This window comes from Calidris pugnax, unplaced genomic scaffold (genome assembly GCF_001431845.1).
Source record: "Calidris pugnax isolate Ruff unplaced genomic scaffold, ASM143184v1 scaffold11, whole genome shotgun sequence".
NCBI lineage: Eukaryota > Metazoa > Chordata > Aves > Charadriiformes > Scolopacidae > Calidris > Calidris pugnax.
In genome coordinates this window covers 6,325,548-6,343,352 of record NW_015090803.1, presented here as the reverse complement: position 1 = coordinate 6,343,352, position 17,805 = coordinate 6,325,548, and the positions used below count along the sequence as shown (strand labels likewise).

At 37.9% G+C, this 17,805-nt stretch overlaps 1 protein-coding gene across 5 annotated transcripts in view; it reads right to left on the bottom strand.

Moving 5' to 3' along the window:
• Positions 1–17,805, bottom strand: part of ZNF385D (zinc finger protein 385D) — a 415,254-nt gene that overhangs the window by 147,991 nt on the left and 249,458 nt on the right. The window contains exon 1 of one of the 5 annotated variants that reach the window (XM_014937865.1): positions 17,335–17,613. The exons of the other annotated variants lie outside the window; for them this stretch is intronic. Within the exon in view, the coding sequence (XP_014793351.1) occupies positions 17,335–17,344 (10 nt within the window). The 5' untranslated portion in view covers positions 17,345–17,613. Of the gene's footprint in view, positions 1–17,334; positions 17,614–17,805 lie in introns of those variants that run through there. 5 annotated transcript variants of the gene reach the window in all.

The following is a 17,805-nucleotide window of genomic DNA, read 5'->3' as shown; positions in this document are numbered from 1 at the left end:
TTTCTAGGTTTTAAATCCCAGTGTATCCTGATGATTAAATGCTTTTATTCCCTTCCAAAAACTGTGGGATTGGGCTTCCATAGACATAGTTCCAATCAAGAAAAGAGCTACCCTATAAACCAGTAAGTCTATATATTCAAAAAGTGGAAATAAAAATAAAGACCATAATGCAGTATAACAGATAAAGAGAGATATTACATTTTTCTTAGGACTGGTGAAGTAAACATTGGTTTTGATATCTATATAGAGTTTTGGAAGAGCATTGGCCAACACATACTAATGCTGTGGAGTTGGAGTTGAATCCAACTCCCGACAAATCAGAGCAGGTAAGACTGTTAAAGATGCCAATGAAAGGTGGTCCCACAGATGCTTTATGGAACATTGAGCTGCTCTCAGTGTCTATAGCGTCAAACTCAATCATCAGAGCTGAGCCATCAAAGTCTGGTTCTTAGTGAGACTCCATGAAAATCTGAGTAACGTTTTGGGCTGCCATAGAAAGTACAAATTCCAAAGGCATGACAGCTTGAAATAACAGAGTTTGACTAACTCTCTGAACATCTAAATGCTCCACTGCACAAGCAGGGTACCTTCATTCCCACTAGCAGATCTCAGCCATGACCCCTCTGCAGAAGAGAAAACCATGACAAATCAGACTATCCTGAATTCACTTTTATAAAGCTGTCTCTTTGTTCTCTGTCATAGGTGACCAGTTTGAAACCATGTTTTATTCCAGTAAGAAATAAGAATCCCATCTCCCTTGAATCAGGCTTTGGTGTTGCACATGCCCCTGCAATCACAAAGTTACAGGTAACTAATCATAATTACTTTATCATGGCATTTTGGCTGATGCTTGTTTCAAGATGCTATTGCTTATGAAAAGGAGAGGGAGAGAAAACACTGTCAAATTTATTTTTTTTTCTTTGTTGCAAATTCTGTAAGAATTTGTCTTCTCTGCAGATCTATATATAAGCTACACTCTCACACCTACTTATTATGGAAGCAAATCCTTATAAAAGTTTCAAAAATTGAAAGAAATTAAAGTCTGTATTTTACTCGAAGGTCCTTGTTGAACCCTCTTCTGTAAGTCCCCAATGTCTCAGGGGAATGGCCCAACAGTTGGGCTGTTGAGTAACTAGGAATACTTGCACAATAATCTTTTTGGAGTGGTTTAGATCTGTGTAAATGTGTATTCACTTCACGAAGGAATTTAGCTTGGGTTTCCAGCAGCCCACAAAAATCCCTTGACCACAGGGGCTAGTGTCTTTCTGGGAAAGTGAACACATTCTTTTTCAGTGGAGAAGTTCTAACAAAATGGCTATTTATAAAGAAGGGCTACGGAAACTTCAATTTTGGCAAGCATACACCTGATGGAGCTGATTTAGTCAAATGTTTTGAGAGCTGGAATACGTGGCAGTTAGTAGGTTGACTGTCCTTCTCTTGATACTTATGAAAATGCTGGCAGGTCCACTTTTTATATCACTATGTAAAACATGTCTATAATTAAAAAAAAAAAAAAAAAAAGTCTTTCAAACAAGGAAAATTATCTCCTGTCATTCTCTATAGGTGGGGGGAAAGCACCACTGCTTTTGCAGACAAGACACAAAGGACAAAAGAAATTTTTGTCCTATTTTCCAGAAACACAGGCTTGTCAGGCCCAATTTATCTAATCCATGACATGCTGGATGCTCCGGGCTGCATCCACAGAAATAGATGAAGGCATGTCCTCCACAGATTTAATGAATGGGAATCCCTGCCCCTGGCTAATATAAATTGTGCTTGTTGTTGGGTAATTCTATTGATGACAATCCAGTTACATTTACACATGTACACATCAGAGTTTTCAGTAAAGTAGCATAACTATTGCCCAAAAAATTACAAATCTAACCCAACAATATGTTCATAATTCTTTAAGCTATATGAAATTAGTTATAATTTTTCAGCTTTTCTGTATCCTCTCCAGATGTTCCTTATGAGCATTTTACTGTCATGTGACACAAAACTATTCCATGACATGTTGTTATTAACTCCATTCAGAACTTTTTCCTCATCCAAAAAGCAAATAAATTTTTATAGGTTCTGACACAGATTTTTCCGTAAAGTTTCCTGAGTTGACCACACAGCTTGTAGCTATAAACAAAAGGCTGCAGGACTGGATCTTCTGTATCTTTGGTTACCATTTTATACAGGCAAATTTCTAAAAGAAAAAAAGAAGAAAAGGAAGAAAAGGAGGAAAAAAAAAAGAGGGCAGTGCTATAAAAAATGGCAAAGATTGGTCTGCGTATCGATGTGCAAATTTCACTGCTGGCTAGAGATGGCAAGGCAGGGTGGAAGGGACAAATACTATTAATCTGCATTTTTTACATAGGTCAGGAACAGCCTGAAACATTCTCTAAAGGAAAAAAAATACGATAAGAGCTCAAGTAATAATACCTTTCCTGGCCTGCTCTTCACTCAGCTTAGCTATGTTCTGGTCCTCTAACAAGGCATCTTAAAATGTTATAGTCCCTATACCAGGAATTAAACATAGGAGAGAGATATAAAACATTTAAATATCTTTTCATGGAGGTCCCTTCTTGCTTATGAAATCACCCTGCTTAGAATATTTATTTATAAATACATACTACGTAGCTATTAAAATTTCACTTTGTGTGCATCACAGACCGGTTAGACATTCACCAGTTTTGCCTTCACAGGTACTCATGGTCTGAACTCAGCATTTCTTGAACTGGAAATATACATAGAAGCAGGGCCAGTATAAAAACAACCCACTTCAAACATTTCAGTTCATTCCATTCAAAGACTAACTTTCATCTACCTCGATATTTAGGTGCTCAAAAAAATCAAGCCTTGGGCACAACATATTAAAACTGTCACTCCACAGAAAAAAAAAAAAGGTCTCAGATGATACGTTTTATTCTCTCTGCTAGGAAGACAAAACAAAATAGAAGGACTAACTTACTTTGGTTCTGCTACATAACACAGTTATTTGAGAGATACTAATGCAAACGTGGTTTTGGAAAGGCATTGCTAGTAGGCCTTGTAAGCACAATACAATAGAATACAGTACCAAGAGGAGAAGAATTCCTGTGCAGTCTTCTCTGATAATACATGTAGATCAGAGGATCAGAATCATGCAGCTTCGTAATGTTAAGTCTAGCCATTATAATTCCAGATGTTATTGAGTCTGTTATATGAGAAAGCATTTGCTCTGATCCTTTTAAGTCATCGCATTGCTTTCCTTTGACTATTTGGAATGAAGTTAAAATCATCATTTGACTTCCTTGCATCACATTTTTTTACACGTTCCTAATATTTTTATTACTTTTTCACATTAAAATAGAAAAGTAATCCACTCAACTTAGGCAGCGGACATTTATTTTAATTCAATGGTATACTTCAAGTGATTTCTCAATATTTTTATTACCGGAAATGAGCAAGTCACCCCCCTCCAAATCCTACCACCTTTGAATTTTAATAAATTTGGTGTATTAATCTGATCAGAAGAACCTTACAATATCTAGGAAGCTAAGAGGGCAGGGCAAGCACAAAGAGCCTTCAATGGAACCATGTGTTGACAAGTTGGATCTCTCCCCACATCCTCCCACTCTACTGCTAAGGAGCTGAGGGAGCGTCACATACTCTAACTATCTTTGCTTTCCATAAAAAGTAATCTTACAACACATTTCCAAGAAAATGAAAGTATATTAAACCAGTGAAGTGAGCCAACCAATTGTCAGATTGCTATAGAAATGCAAGGATTTGCTAAGCCACAGAAAAAACTCAATCCTACGAATACTTCTGCATATATTTAACTATTCCAATCCCTCCCATCAGTGGAATGACATCAGAAAAGTTAATTCTTTTTTAATTCATGCATGCAGAAGTAGAGTCTCTCTCTTATTTGCATGACTCCATCCAACTAAACGTTCAAAATGTTCTATAACAATGAGTTTTAAACAAAGACAACTGCTATTCTACTGAAAAGTAATTAAAATTTTTATCAAGGGTGTTTAAATTAAAGGACGAATCATAACCTCGAATACTTGACTCACATCACCACATACAGGAGACAAATTGTTTGCATAATACAGAATTTGGCACTAGTTTCTTTAAAAACAAAATAAACCCACAAAATACCAAGACGAGCCACATAAGAAGAGGAAGGCATCATGAAACTGTAAAAAAAAGAAAGATGAAGGTACTCTAAATATATTGCTAAAGACACACAAAGCCTTCCGTCTTTTCTTTCTGACATTGCTTCTTTAAAAAGGATTAGGATTATTCCAGAGACAAGAACACACTTCCTGGATCTAGAAATGGCATTTTTAAAAAAACCATAAACTTACTGAAAAAGATAGTGTGTTGAGAAAAAGAGGCTTATCTCTCCCTTAGTATAATTCAAGTGACTTAAGTAGAGTTACATTGAGTATTAGTCTGAGCTGTAGAACTAGAAGACAACTATTGCAGTGCACTGAATCTGTTTAATTAGAGGTATCAATTCAAGCAATGAGACAATTTTGCATGCAAGCCTCTAAAAAGACCTGAAACCACACACAGATTGCCTCTTTAAGGGTTGCATTCCAAAGCCTATGCTTAAGCCAATTTTACAGATCTGGAGTTGCAACTAAACGTAAATCTCCTGATTCACAACACAGTGTTTTGTTTGTGTTAACCTGAAACACTAAGAAAATTTCAGCAGATTTGGGCCAAACCATGACAAAATTGAAGTTAAGATTTGCACACACTTCTTCAGCCCCAAACCACCGATGCTGGCACAGTTCTCGCATCCAAGTATCTGTATTAGCCTGGGACCTCACATTTTCTGCTCTTCTGACTGGGTATCTGTAGCTTCAGGAGTCTGTTGCCTGTGCTTATGCATTACAGAAAGATTTGATTTAGCATCTGAGAAAAGACTCTGCAAACCTGTATTTCTGGCTATTCTGTTTAACTTGGACTTGAGGAGAATACGTGGCAATCTTGTCTGGATAAAGATAGAATTTAAATGGGGAGTGTTAGGATTTCTTTATTACACTCTTCAGACAGCTAAATTATACTTAAAATGGGTTAAGAAGACCTAGAGCACACACAGCTGTTTGGTGTTGCTATGTAGATTCTGTTGCTACCACATGTGGAAAAAAAATCCAGATGTCATTTCTCACTTAACCTACCACTTAAGTTCACAGAAAGCATCGAATGACTCAGGTGTTCAGCTACACGAGCCTTTTCAGTTCCAAAAGCGGTAAAAGTAAAATAGATCTCTGTGTCTGAGGTCAAGCATCAACTGTATTAACAGAACCGCTATGAAGTGCTTAAAGTTGCATGTGAAATAACATTGCAGCGGGGACACAAAAGAAAGTAACACAGAGTTCACATTCAAGCAGGCCTACTGTGAACTGTTTGTCACTGATTTTTGTAGAGCATTACTAAGGCCAAGTCTGGTCATGCTACTAAATTGGTAGCCTCAGACTACCAAGGCTGGTGGAGACCCTAGAGCAGCCAAAAAGAGACTGAGAAAGTCAGTTCAATTCAGCGTCTGATGGCTTGAAGTGAATAGGTCACTTGCTCTTGCAGGTAAAAGCTGAGAACTCGGTTCCCACCAGAACATCTCTTTCTTGCATCAATAAGTGTTTCCCTCTAACTTTCACTGCAGATGTAAGCAAGTTGATTTTAGCCCAATTTCCTTTTCTTTTTTAAAAAGCCCAAAATACTACTACTGGAAAGCCCCTTGGTATTAAGTTTGCCAATTCACATAATTTCAGAATTCTTTCTCCTCATTGAAAGCTAGGAAAAAGGGCATGAGCTATTTCTTAGAGGGCTACTGCACCCTGAAAAAACATATAAGGCAGTGGATGTACATATACACCTGAGGGGACTAGAAAACTTTTAATTTCTTTTTCCATGGAAATCTATTTTTGAGAATATTTTTTTTAAGTTATTGCTCTTACTTTAACTGCATGGGTAATGACCTCTTAGTAGACATGATTTAGTACAAGATTTTATCTTTTTCCACCTAAAATTCATTATAAATTTCAAATTCACTATTTATTATAACAGTATAATGTTATTTGGCCTTTCCAAAATGACACATTCAAAAGTCAAACTGACATTCTAATTACAAATTAAAGTTCCCTTGTCACTAGAAATTCTTACCCATATACAATTTTAATATATGTCCGTTCAGCAGCTCCAGGCACACAATTGGAAATGTTAAAATCTTGGAGCCTAGATTGAGCTTCTCCCACGTGCAGCTTTTTCTGGCTGAGCTACAAACCCACAGAAATGATAGCTTGGTATGATTTGTGGTCATAAACTTCAACAGAGCTATATGAGATGATGCTCTAAGAAAAATGTTAAGCCTCCTCTGCTTGGGGGTTGGGAGAGAATAAACCTCAGCTTTTCCTTGCTGCTGCTGTTCCACTTAACTGGTGTACAGTCTGTTAACTGGAGAAGAATCACCATAAACTACTAAACTATTCATTGAATTGTCCTGATCTCTTTAATGCTATTGCCAATAACATGCCTTAATGAGACAAAAAAAGGCATCCTAGTTCAACAAATCACTTGAGAGGTTGCCCCCTTGAAAGCGAACAGAACTTAAATAGGACCTGCACATAATCAGGAAAGCTTGCAAGGCTCCATCTTATCCACATAGATGAGCTCCTTGCAAATGAAAACCTGAAAAGGACTGTTATGGTAGCTTTGTTTTTTTTGTGGTGTTTAAGGGGTTTTGTAGGGTGGGTTTTTTTTTTTGCTTTGTTTTTTAAATAAAAATTTGAATCAATATGGACTTAGAGATGTACAGAACTAAACAGTTCAGTGTACTTACTTTCTTATTATTGGCACTCATGGCCTGGTAATAGAAATTAATAAGAACAATAATGACTATTATTTTTTTTTGCAGCAGCGAGCCACTTGCTAGCTTTTGGAAAAGAGGTTGGTGGCTTCAAGTCACTTCCTAAAAAAAACCCCAAATGAGCATAGCATTCATTGCCTGTTAATCCCTGGGACTTTCTATGTAAAGTATCAAAACACAGGTGGACAAAGGACCTGATGGAGTCATCCCTCACAGGTGTTCAGAGCTCCTCTAGCATGGGGAGGCCTGTGGCAGCACATTCCCTCCTGCAGGTGCACCTTCCTGTAAATGGGGCTCGCCACGCAAGGCCAATATAATTCAAGTTATACAACTTCCCAAGTTCATGTTTCCATCACATTTAGTGCCTTCTAGCGAAGAGACGGAGAACAACTCTTTGAGCAAGAGCTGCAACCCAAATGGATAAATCTTCCCTATGGATAATTCCAGGCTGGTGGCAGGTGAGGAATAAATACATAGCGACCTTGCAGCTGGGCATGACAGCACCCTCCACCCCCAGACTGGCTGCCCAAGTGGCTGTCAAAGCTTGACTAAACTGCTGATGATCAATTTAAGGTTTTAAAGAGCATTTAATTCACATTTGAAATTATTTGAGATATTAAACACAGCCGTTACAAGTTATTTGACAGTTACCTTAATTAGACTAGGTCTGATTTAATATTTCCAGCACGGTTGAAACTCTTACTTTACTGGGGGCCATGGAAGTTTTTCAGCATGTTAAGTCCAGTAAACTAAATCGAGTTCAAGCAAATCTATTAATGCAGTCCAACACTTTCCACAGTTCATTACAAATAATAATTACTTTCTGAAAAGTTCCTCCTTCACTATGAAGAACAGATCTGACTCGGTAAAAACAGTATCAGTGAGGAAAGCTCAATTTTCGCTGAAAGATTCTTGAACATGCAAGAGCTTTTTTGTACCTGCTAGCAGTTGCCACACAAACATTTTATCAACAGATTTCAAAACCTGCCCAACTTATTTCAGATAAACCATCAATATTACCTCAACCAATATGCTATCAAAATCAGCTCCCTACATCATTTACTAGAACTGAAGTTGGCTACATAGATAGAAGAACCTGCAAAACTGGAGATCTGCCTATCACATGTACCTTGGAAACTTTTCTTAAAAGATTAACTTATCTATTATTTTAAACATTCTCTAACAACATTAGCCATCTATTACTGTGAGCTTCCTAATAAAGGGCTAATAATTTAGAATGAACACAATTTCTTCTTATCTTTGTAATTTGGAAGATATTAGCTCAGCTGGGGTCTCTCAAAAAGATATTTGATATAAAACATTCATAAGGTCAGATGGCATTATTTCTGTTTCCAGATGAATCTGAAGTGAACTTTGTATTGCTGAAAACGTGCTGGCATAGCTTTTAACATAAAACTTCCTCTAATAAATTACAATAAAGTATCATAGGATTATTATTTTTGTGAATATTCCTGTGATTTGATCATTCTACTAGAAATGCACAAAAAGCCTATACAAATCAGATGAACATTGTTAGAAAAAAATGGGGAATATTTTAATAGTATTAATTGATAATGTACTTTCACTACTAAGTATCATCAAATACTGCCTACCTCAGATAGTTGTGTGCTTCTTTTCCTCACTACATTGATATTTTTGGATATATTTAACTTAGAAAAAAAAATCAGGCATAGAAGAATAAGCAATAAAAATAAATTAATATTCTACATCTGTATTATCTTCCTAAAATCGGCAGAGTTGTCCGGGTGTCCATAGTGATATATAGCATCATCGTTCATTGCCTTCACAAGGTTAATTTCAGGCTATTTAAATAAATTTTCTTCCCTGCGTACTGATGACAGCATGCGATGACAATTTTGCTTCAACTTAGTAACTAACTGCAGAGCGGAGCAGTTTTGTTTGGTCATCCTGGGCTGCTCGTGGAGGGTCACGCGGCTGGTACCATTTTGCCGCAGCACCAGCACACCACGGTGCTTCACCTGCTGCCTGCCTGCCCTTCTCTGCCAGCAGAGTTTGTATACACTTCAGACATCCTAAGGCTTTCCACAAATCATACTTTGATTGTATCTATATTGTTAGAGAGATTTCAAATGTTGCTTTGATTTTTTTTTTTAATGTGTTTTCAGCTTTTTAGTATTTGTTTGTTATATTCAGTAAGTTCATTTATAGGAAGGAGCGTATCTGCATGGGCCATTTATGCGTGGCAATGTCCCTCTTTAAGGTCACTGAATCTTTTTACCTTGAAAACACGTGTGTGTTGGGAAGGTAATCTATTGCATACACTGTTAGAGTGTGTTGAGCAAAATGTTAATATGAAGCATACTTGCCTCATATACATGGATCTAACTGACGCCTTTCTATACGACATATCCAAAGAGATGTCAGATATCCAGCTGCTATTGAGCCCTGTTAAATGAACCCAAATGGTGGGCTGCTAATTAGCACTGAGTGGGTTTGTCAAATATACCTATGTAAGAAGATATCTTTAATGTTCTATAAAAATACTGCAAAGGATTAAGAGGGGAAAAAAAAAAGTAAAATCACTGGGAATCTAAAATTGTATTGAAATTTTTACTTTGACCCAATTGGGAAAAAAAAAAAAAAAGTTAATTCAGAACCTTTCTTAGGAAAGAATGAAAGAAGAGAAAAATCATACCTTGAGGACCAAGGCAATTTCCAAGTACTCAGTGCTACTAAGATTTGAGCCAACACAACCTAAATGTGTTATTAGGAGGTTAGTGCAACTGCCCTAGCACTGCATGTGGAGAGGAGGGCGAAATAACCAGTTTTACAAGGTAGACAGACTGTGGTCAGGATTGGCGAGACAAATGTTTGTAAATGATTACATCATGTCTTGAGCACTAAAAGCACATAAGGACACTAGCAATAATGCACTAAAATGGATTTGCAGCACCCATATTCATGAGGCTGCCATGCCTCAGTCAGAAAGGGAGACAAAAAGATTTAAATATACCTTTACACATACACACTGTACACCATTTTATAGCCTGTTTGACTTGTTAGAACTTATCCTTTACAAACACAAGGATTGCAAAGTTAAAGAGGAGGTTAGGTAAACTTTCACATGTGCCTGTTTGTTTTCCCTTCTTAAAGAAATAAAAATGGCTACTGAATATAACAGATGCTGCATGAAGGGTTGAAGCAAAATATTATTTTTTTCCTCTGCTACCTAGAAGCAGACAAGCTCACACAACTTATACCGTTGAAAAAATTTGCTGCTCACAGCAGCACGACTTACCAGTAATAACAGAAAAACAAAGGAGCGGTGTGCTTGCTATGTAACAGTCACATATCTGGTGAACTAAACGCTCCTGATATGTGGCTGGTTTTGACAAGAGGTGAGTGGATTGGCTTTCACAGGTAAATACCAGCAAACAAAAACTAATTTGCTAAACATTGTACTATAGAGACAGTAGACCCTCGGGTCGTTACTGAAAAATGACTTGGCTTAGCAGGAAGAGCACTGATATTGCTTGTGGTGCCAAGACTGGCTTCCTCCCCATCTCTTTCTTCCTTGTGCATTCACAACTGCACAACTTGACAAGGTTTTGTGGTTTTTGACTCTTCCTCCCCCCCAGCTTTTTTTTTTTTTCATTCAATATTGATCCCTAGTGCAACGACGGGTAACATTATTGGAAAACAGAGCCATTATCTCCCTTGGTCTTCATAACTTACTACACTCCATAGTAAACAAACTGAGTAAACAAGGTCAACAAGAACAAAAGAAATTGAGAAAATTTTCATGGCTTTCATTTGAATGAACTGTGGTGTCCATCTGCTTTTTCAATTACGGCATAAAAGTAAATAAATAGGAGAACCACTGAGAAGTAATAATCAAAGAGTAAATTAAGCCTAGCTTTTTTCCTTTGTTCTTAAGAAAGCAGTTTTAATATTCAGAGACTGTTCTCTAACATAAAATCAATTTTTAGGTTCTACCTTGTTTTCTGAAGGGGAGAACTGAGGAAGAGACTGCCAGTTTGCACCGTCATAACCAAAACATATAAACAGTACAAAGTATAAAAATTGCCAATATGAGCCAAAGCCCTTCAAGATCCTAAGTATACACTAAAATTTCAAACGGCCATAGCCAGGGTTAGCTGACACTCCCAGTCAATCTCATTTTTCTATCTCCTGCAACTGCTTCAGAGATGAAGATACTATACATTACCAAACCCCAGGAGCTTTTCAGGCTTTACTTGAAAAGCAAGTGGTACGTTATGGTTTTGAATTCTGAAATCTGCAGGGACTATAAACCAGAGTAAATTAGTTGGCTGGGTAATAGAGCCAGGACCTGATCCCATAGTGATGAAAGAATTCCCCATGATTTCCAAACAACTGGTTCAGCCAGCTAGCTGAGGTATTAAAAAAAGAAATAGATTGATCTAACCCCAAATTTTAAAAATAGTTGTGAACTTTGCCAAAGCAGAAATAGGAAAAAAAGAAAAAAGAAAAAAAAAATAGATAGAGAACAAGTCCTTTTGTTTCAATGCTCTAGATAAGGACTGAAGATGTATTACCTTTTTTTCCAAACCAAAGAAGTTTTATGTGGATATAATCTTAAGCATCAAAAGAGACAGAACCGTATTATCATAGACGTTAACAAGAGACTAGGGTGTAAAGTAATTGAACTTTCATAAAATCCTCCCTTACAATTCCAGTTTCAAGTTACAGTTGCATTTTCTTATTTCACATTTGATCCAGACCATTGCCAACTTCTTTAAGCTGTCATACCAGGCTTATGACTGGAGTAACTCTTTATGGTGCATATGTACAAAGCAAAGAAAAAAAATAATTGAGGAGAACATGTTCACGAGCATCAGACCGATGAACTGAAAAAAGCGATCAACAAAATGGGCGAAGAGGTCTAAATGTATGAGCACGCCAATAATGGAGCTTCACGTATTCCATTTTTCAACTCTTAGTAGACTTTGCAGAAACGTGTTGCTAAAATCACTGAGAATAAAGGCTGACCTACGAATGTGCCTTGGCCATAAAATGACTTTGCCCTACAACAGAGCAAAGCTTCTTCCTACTTTCAACCCCAGCAATTTGATTCAAGTACAATCTCAGACACTTCAGGCTTTGGTATTTCTAGCCAACCTCTTTTGCTGCATTTTCTCTGAATGTTGCCAATCATCTATGCAATTTCAGCTGCAAAACTAATCTTTGCAGTATATTACAAGTAATAACCCCTTTAAAAAACAGAAGCCCTTATGACCTCTACTGTATTTCAAGAACTTTTCATGATCTAATACCAAATTGAAATATTTCCTTTATCAAGTCCAAATATATTTCTACTTTTTCAAGTACCACCATCTTCTTTAGTACAATGAGAGGCAAAAGCTTTGAAAGGATTCCTGTAATCCGATTAACATTTTTGTAATTGCAAGAATTTCTAGAACTGTCACCAGGTTATAAAACAAAATCAACATAATATGGAAGGATATTTGCACACAGGCACAGAGAGGTAGAAGCCATACGACTGAGATAATTCTGCACTCAACAGCTCTCATTGTTTTAAAATATTTTTTAAAAATAATTTATATGATTTGTCTTTTAGGAAAAAAAGACAAAAAAGGACAGAGGCATGACATCATAATGAAAATTGTAAAAATGCAGTTTTTACTTAACATTTCATTCCTTAACAGAAGCAAGGCATTTGTTAAGAAAGGATACAGGATTACAATTCACAGTCCTCCCAGTTAAAACACGTACAGACACACATTCATGTGCACACACGCGTGCATGCACTCTGTTAAAGGACCTTCAGCTGAAGCAACCATGATCTAATCTTAACTAATGAAGCAAGAAATCATTAATTCTGATTTTGGTTTTGAAGCAAAGCCGCCGTCCACAAGAAGGGTAACACTGGGTATGACTTTCTTGTGTGTGTGTAAAATGGTGAAATCACCTTTTATTTATGGCAAGATACTGGATAATATTTAGAGGTATTTTAAATGGACAGTTTCTGTAACAGAATCTAAAAGGCTACAATCTAGCACAGAGCAGTTTCTGTAAGTTCAGACAGGATTTTTTTTTGTTGTTATGTATACATGTATTAATGATTACTCACTGTTTCAAGATAGGAACTTTACTGCCCAGGAGGCTGTAATGTTCCAAGTATAAACATCAGGCTCCCACAGATTTCAAGATCCTATACATTGCCTTGTTCAGATGAATTCTTCTGTCCCATACAGCATCCATTATATATTAACTACACTTTCTTACTGCAGATGGCTGGGGATAAAACACAGTTAATAATCCAGTATCTGTGCTTCCCAAAACATTTTAAAAGCACAGCCTTATCATCACCGAGTCATCCTGCCTTAAATGAAGACAAACAGAAATGCTACAAAAGGCCTCCGCAGTGTCTAATCTAGAAAGAAATATAACCTCCTAAAAACAAATCAGGGACAACTAAATATTTTCACTGGAACTACTGGAACAGGGTTTTTTTTTTTTTTGGTTGGTTGGTTGGTTTGTACAATGTGTGTTTTCTTTAAAGAGGTGGTGAGATTTGGGGTGTGGGGGGGTATTTTTTCTTCCATGACTCATCCAGCATGAATCTCTTCTACAAGAAAGTGTTCCAGAAATAAAAAGTGATACTCAGAATAGTAGTATGTATGCAGATGAATTACTACACTCTACAACAGTGACTGAAAACCAAAACTGAAAACAGCCAATGTGCAAACAGAAAAGTGATGGCATTTTCAAGGAAAAATTGTTTGTTTTTCCCCCCCTTAATAGTTCTATCATTTTATCCCATAGGAAATTCATTTCCACCCCAATATATTAGGTTTACTGTACAATGCAAATAGAAACACTGAGAACAGAAGTTACTTAAAACAGTAATAGATCCACAGAGGGCAGGGGGAAAAGGGAGGGGAAAAAAACAAAACCCAAAAGAGGAAGGGGGGAAAAAAAAAAAAAAAAAAAAAAAAAAAAAAGGAAAAGTACAACTTTTTCTTTGTAAATTTTAATTTTAATTCTTTTTTCAGTTGTGTTTCTTCAGTAAGGGCAAAGCGTAGGCGCAGGCGGGGAATGGACTTTTTGGCAGTGGGGGTGGAGGACTGGCTTCCAGCCGGGGTTTACCGAGCCCTCAGGACCGGTGCTCGCCGCCCCATGACCGCAATCACTGCAGCCTTTCCTCCGCTTCCATGACCGTCGCATACAGCGCCCGTGCACGGCACGCACCAAAATCTCTCTTCCCTTTCGCCTCCCGAGCGGCAAAGACCGCTTTCCACCTGACCCAAACGGACTGGCCACCCAGCCTGAGGGGTGGCCACGGGGGCCATCATGCTCCCAGGACGAGCCAGCTCCCGCGAGCTGCCGGGCCAAGGAAGGCGCGACGCTGGTGAGGTGGCCAAGCCAAGGCAGCAGCGGCTGGTGGGACCTTTTAAGGTAAAAGGTGGCAGTGTCCAGCTATGACCATCGGCCACAGCAGAGCCCTTGCCTTGAGCAGGACTGGAGGAGGTCCCTCGTTATCAGCGTGCTATAGCAGCACTGTGGCTCTGACAGCCACCCACCGTTTCTCCTCTCCGAGCTGCTGAGAACAGTAGGAACTGACTTTTATCTTACACTAAATTATTAACTCGATGATAAATGTAAGCAAAAGTTGCTTTGGGGTAGCTATGTATGTTTTTAAGTGCATAACACCCACCTATTTAAACGCTTAGCAGAAATGTATTATTTTCATTGGCTTTTGGCTTACTCTATAAACACACTACATCATTTTGTAGGATTTTTATTATTATTATTACAATTCCACATTTCTGTTCAACTCAAAATGATGAATGCAAAACCAATACAATAGGTAACAAATGTATCCACGGTGACCAAACAACAAACTCTAAAGCACAGCACGGTGAGTGAAAATTAGCAGTTATTGAAACCACTTCATCAAAATTCCAGGGCAATGTAAAAGAAAGGCTTTCGCAATTAGAAGGGTCACAATAAGTTTAATTATTTGAAGGCTCAGCTCAAATTGTAGAATATACATAGTACAATGTAGTAAAGTACTAGAGTATCTCAGCCCAAAATCTTCTTAGAGGCTACAGCTTTAAAGAGAGCAAGAAACGCTGTAACTGATTGCCGAATTTAACAACTTTTGTCTCCGATGATTAAGAAACTCACTTCACCCATTAATATTTGCTACAAAAAATAATATTTTCAGAGGGTCAGGTCTTACTTTCTACAGTAATTATTTCAGTATATATTTCAACCTTAACGTTGTACACATGTGGTACCACTATGCCAACTTACATCAGCAGCAATTAGACAAGAAGGCCCAGAAAAACAAACAAGATGCATACAAGCATACAGAAATGCTTTCTTTTTCTTCCCTTCCTATTCTTTAAGTGGCCCAACATGCACAGAGAAAGGTACACCACCAAATCCTTTACTTATATTAAAAGGATTTATTTTTTTCCCGAAAATACAGATTTCCAATATTGTCTACATGATGGCTATAGCAATTTTAAGTCCAAGTAGGTGCGCGATGTACGCAGTCAAGCTTTGCTCCGGCTCTGTGCAATGCTGCTTTGTGCAAGAAGTGTTACAACAGGGACAGGTGAGATTACAGACATTCTGGCTTCTCACAGACAGAGCAAGAAAACACCCAGAACAACCACAGGTAAACTTCATTCCCATTAGCTCATGCTTTGCTATGCAAAAGACAGAAACAAAAACATTCATTTAAAACTTAATATTAAAGGTAGTTTCAGACTGAACAAAGCAGATGGAAACCTGCGTAACAGAAACTTTCAGCTTTGCTCTCAGAAGTGAAATTTCCTACAAAGCTGAAAGAAAGCACAATCCAGTTTGTTCCAATAAAAACTTGTATTGCACCAGCAAACAAATCAGCACGTGAAACAGTGGCTTGTATTTTTTCAAAGTAACACCCAAATAAGCTTGATCACCATTATATGTTTCTGAAAATTATAGACAAACAGAAAAAAAATGATAAAATTAAGTACCATACAGCTAACATATACCTAATACTCTAACCCGTGTAACTTCTAACCCTAGTCACACAGGCAAAACCGACTGTAAAAAACCAGAAAACCCATCTTGCACTTGCAGTGGTACTAAAGGTAGAAAAATAACCCCAAAGAGAGCAAAAAATTAAACTAACACCACAGTTTGAACTGTGAAGAGACTAAATTCAAATTACTCAAACCTAAAATCATAATGCTTGTCTATTCTTCCTCAGTCTTTGGAAAATGTAGTAAAGCTAAAACATTGCAAATTTATCTTTGAAAGGGAACTCTGAGCAGTTCTGACAACTCAGCCAATTTATATTTTTCTCCTGTTATGATATTTTACCTCAAAATCAATCTGTTTTCACAATAGATAGGTTTCACTGTTTAAGACAATATCCCCCCCCCAATATTTTAAATTTATGAAAATTTGCAAATAATCCTTAGCATGCCATAAAGCACAGTACTTTTGCGACAAGGCTCAGAATATTACTGAAGTTCATCTCTTAAAGCTTGACGTGAACTCCTGATTCAATATTTAATGAAACTGAGAAAGCTGCTGAATGTCCCAGAAATCCTCCAACTCTCTGCTCTGTGCTTATTCTAAGTATTATGCAGCTATAAATTAACACTGAGGCAAGATGAGATTTCAAGTAGCCAAGAACAGTATTTTTCCATCACACCACCAAATTTTCTATTTTATTTTATTTTTTCTTGCTATTTAGCAGCACTAACTTGCAGCATTCTATGGCAATCGTACATCCCAGCCCAGTACTGCAGCACCACACTGCTTAGACATAGCTCTACGCTCCAGCATGTTTTTAAGGTATGCAGCCAGCTCAGCTGTAAGCCTGAGGAAGATTTCCATCAAGCAACAAACCTAAACTCTGCACAAACATTTAACAGCTCCGAGACCTCTAAAGGCTTAAAATAATATGCATTTTGTGGTATGCTAGGAGCCAACCCCACACCCGTCATCTGCATAACGCAGCAGCGTACTCGGCAAACACACCACTGCAAATAAAGCATTGTTTCGCCTTTGTATCTTTGAATTCTTCAAACTAAAAGCTGAATGAAATACTAAGGCTCGCTGTGCCTCCCCACCACAGACAGTGCAGTAGCAGGTCGTCCATTACATTAAGTTCGCCTAAAACTTCCCATGCCTCACAACCATTCCTCATCCCCTCTCGGCAGACGAAGCACAAGTTCATATAAAACAAACCTAGGACGAGTGCATCCTATCCGGCTTATTTTTCAAGCCGCTAAAACTACGTGGTAGCCCACTCAAACAGAAAATTTCCCAGACAATGGAATCCTTTCAAACTGCACAGCCGACAGGATTCCCCAGTTGTCAGTTTTAGGTGCGTGCCAGCACGAAACGTTCTTGAATCCGAAATTTATAATAATCACTGCTATTGATAATGTGAGCAGAAGCAGAATTACATCACAGTTAACACTTACCAAAATACATTGTTTCTCATTAATCATGCAGTCAGGATCCCACCGCTGTGTATTCAGCATTAGCTCCCGCACAGGGCTGACATGTAAAACAGAGCTCTTTCATTCTACATTATGTGGAAATTTCCCAGCACAAGAAGCGTGAGCGAGCAGCGTGCCTCCTCAGGATGAGTGCTTTGCAGGCAGTCTTATCCCTGATACAATCCCTGTCTGATGTAGCGTTTACTCCGGCTGCATGCTGCACTGCCCATTCTTACTGTAATCTGACTCCTCCTTCTGATGTCCTTGCTCTGCCTGTGACATCAGGACTAAGAGTACTACAAACAGACCTTTTCTTTAACGGGCTTGACACGACGTGTTCTAATATCCCGGTTAACCTAACTCTGGCGTGGAAAAAAAAAAAAAAACAACCAAAAAAAAGCCCTTCTAAAATCATATGGGGTTGGGTTTGTATTCCTCCCCCCCCCCCCCCCC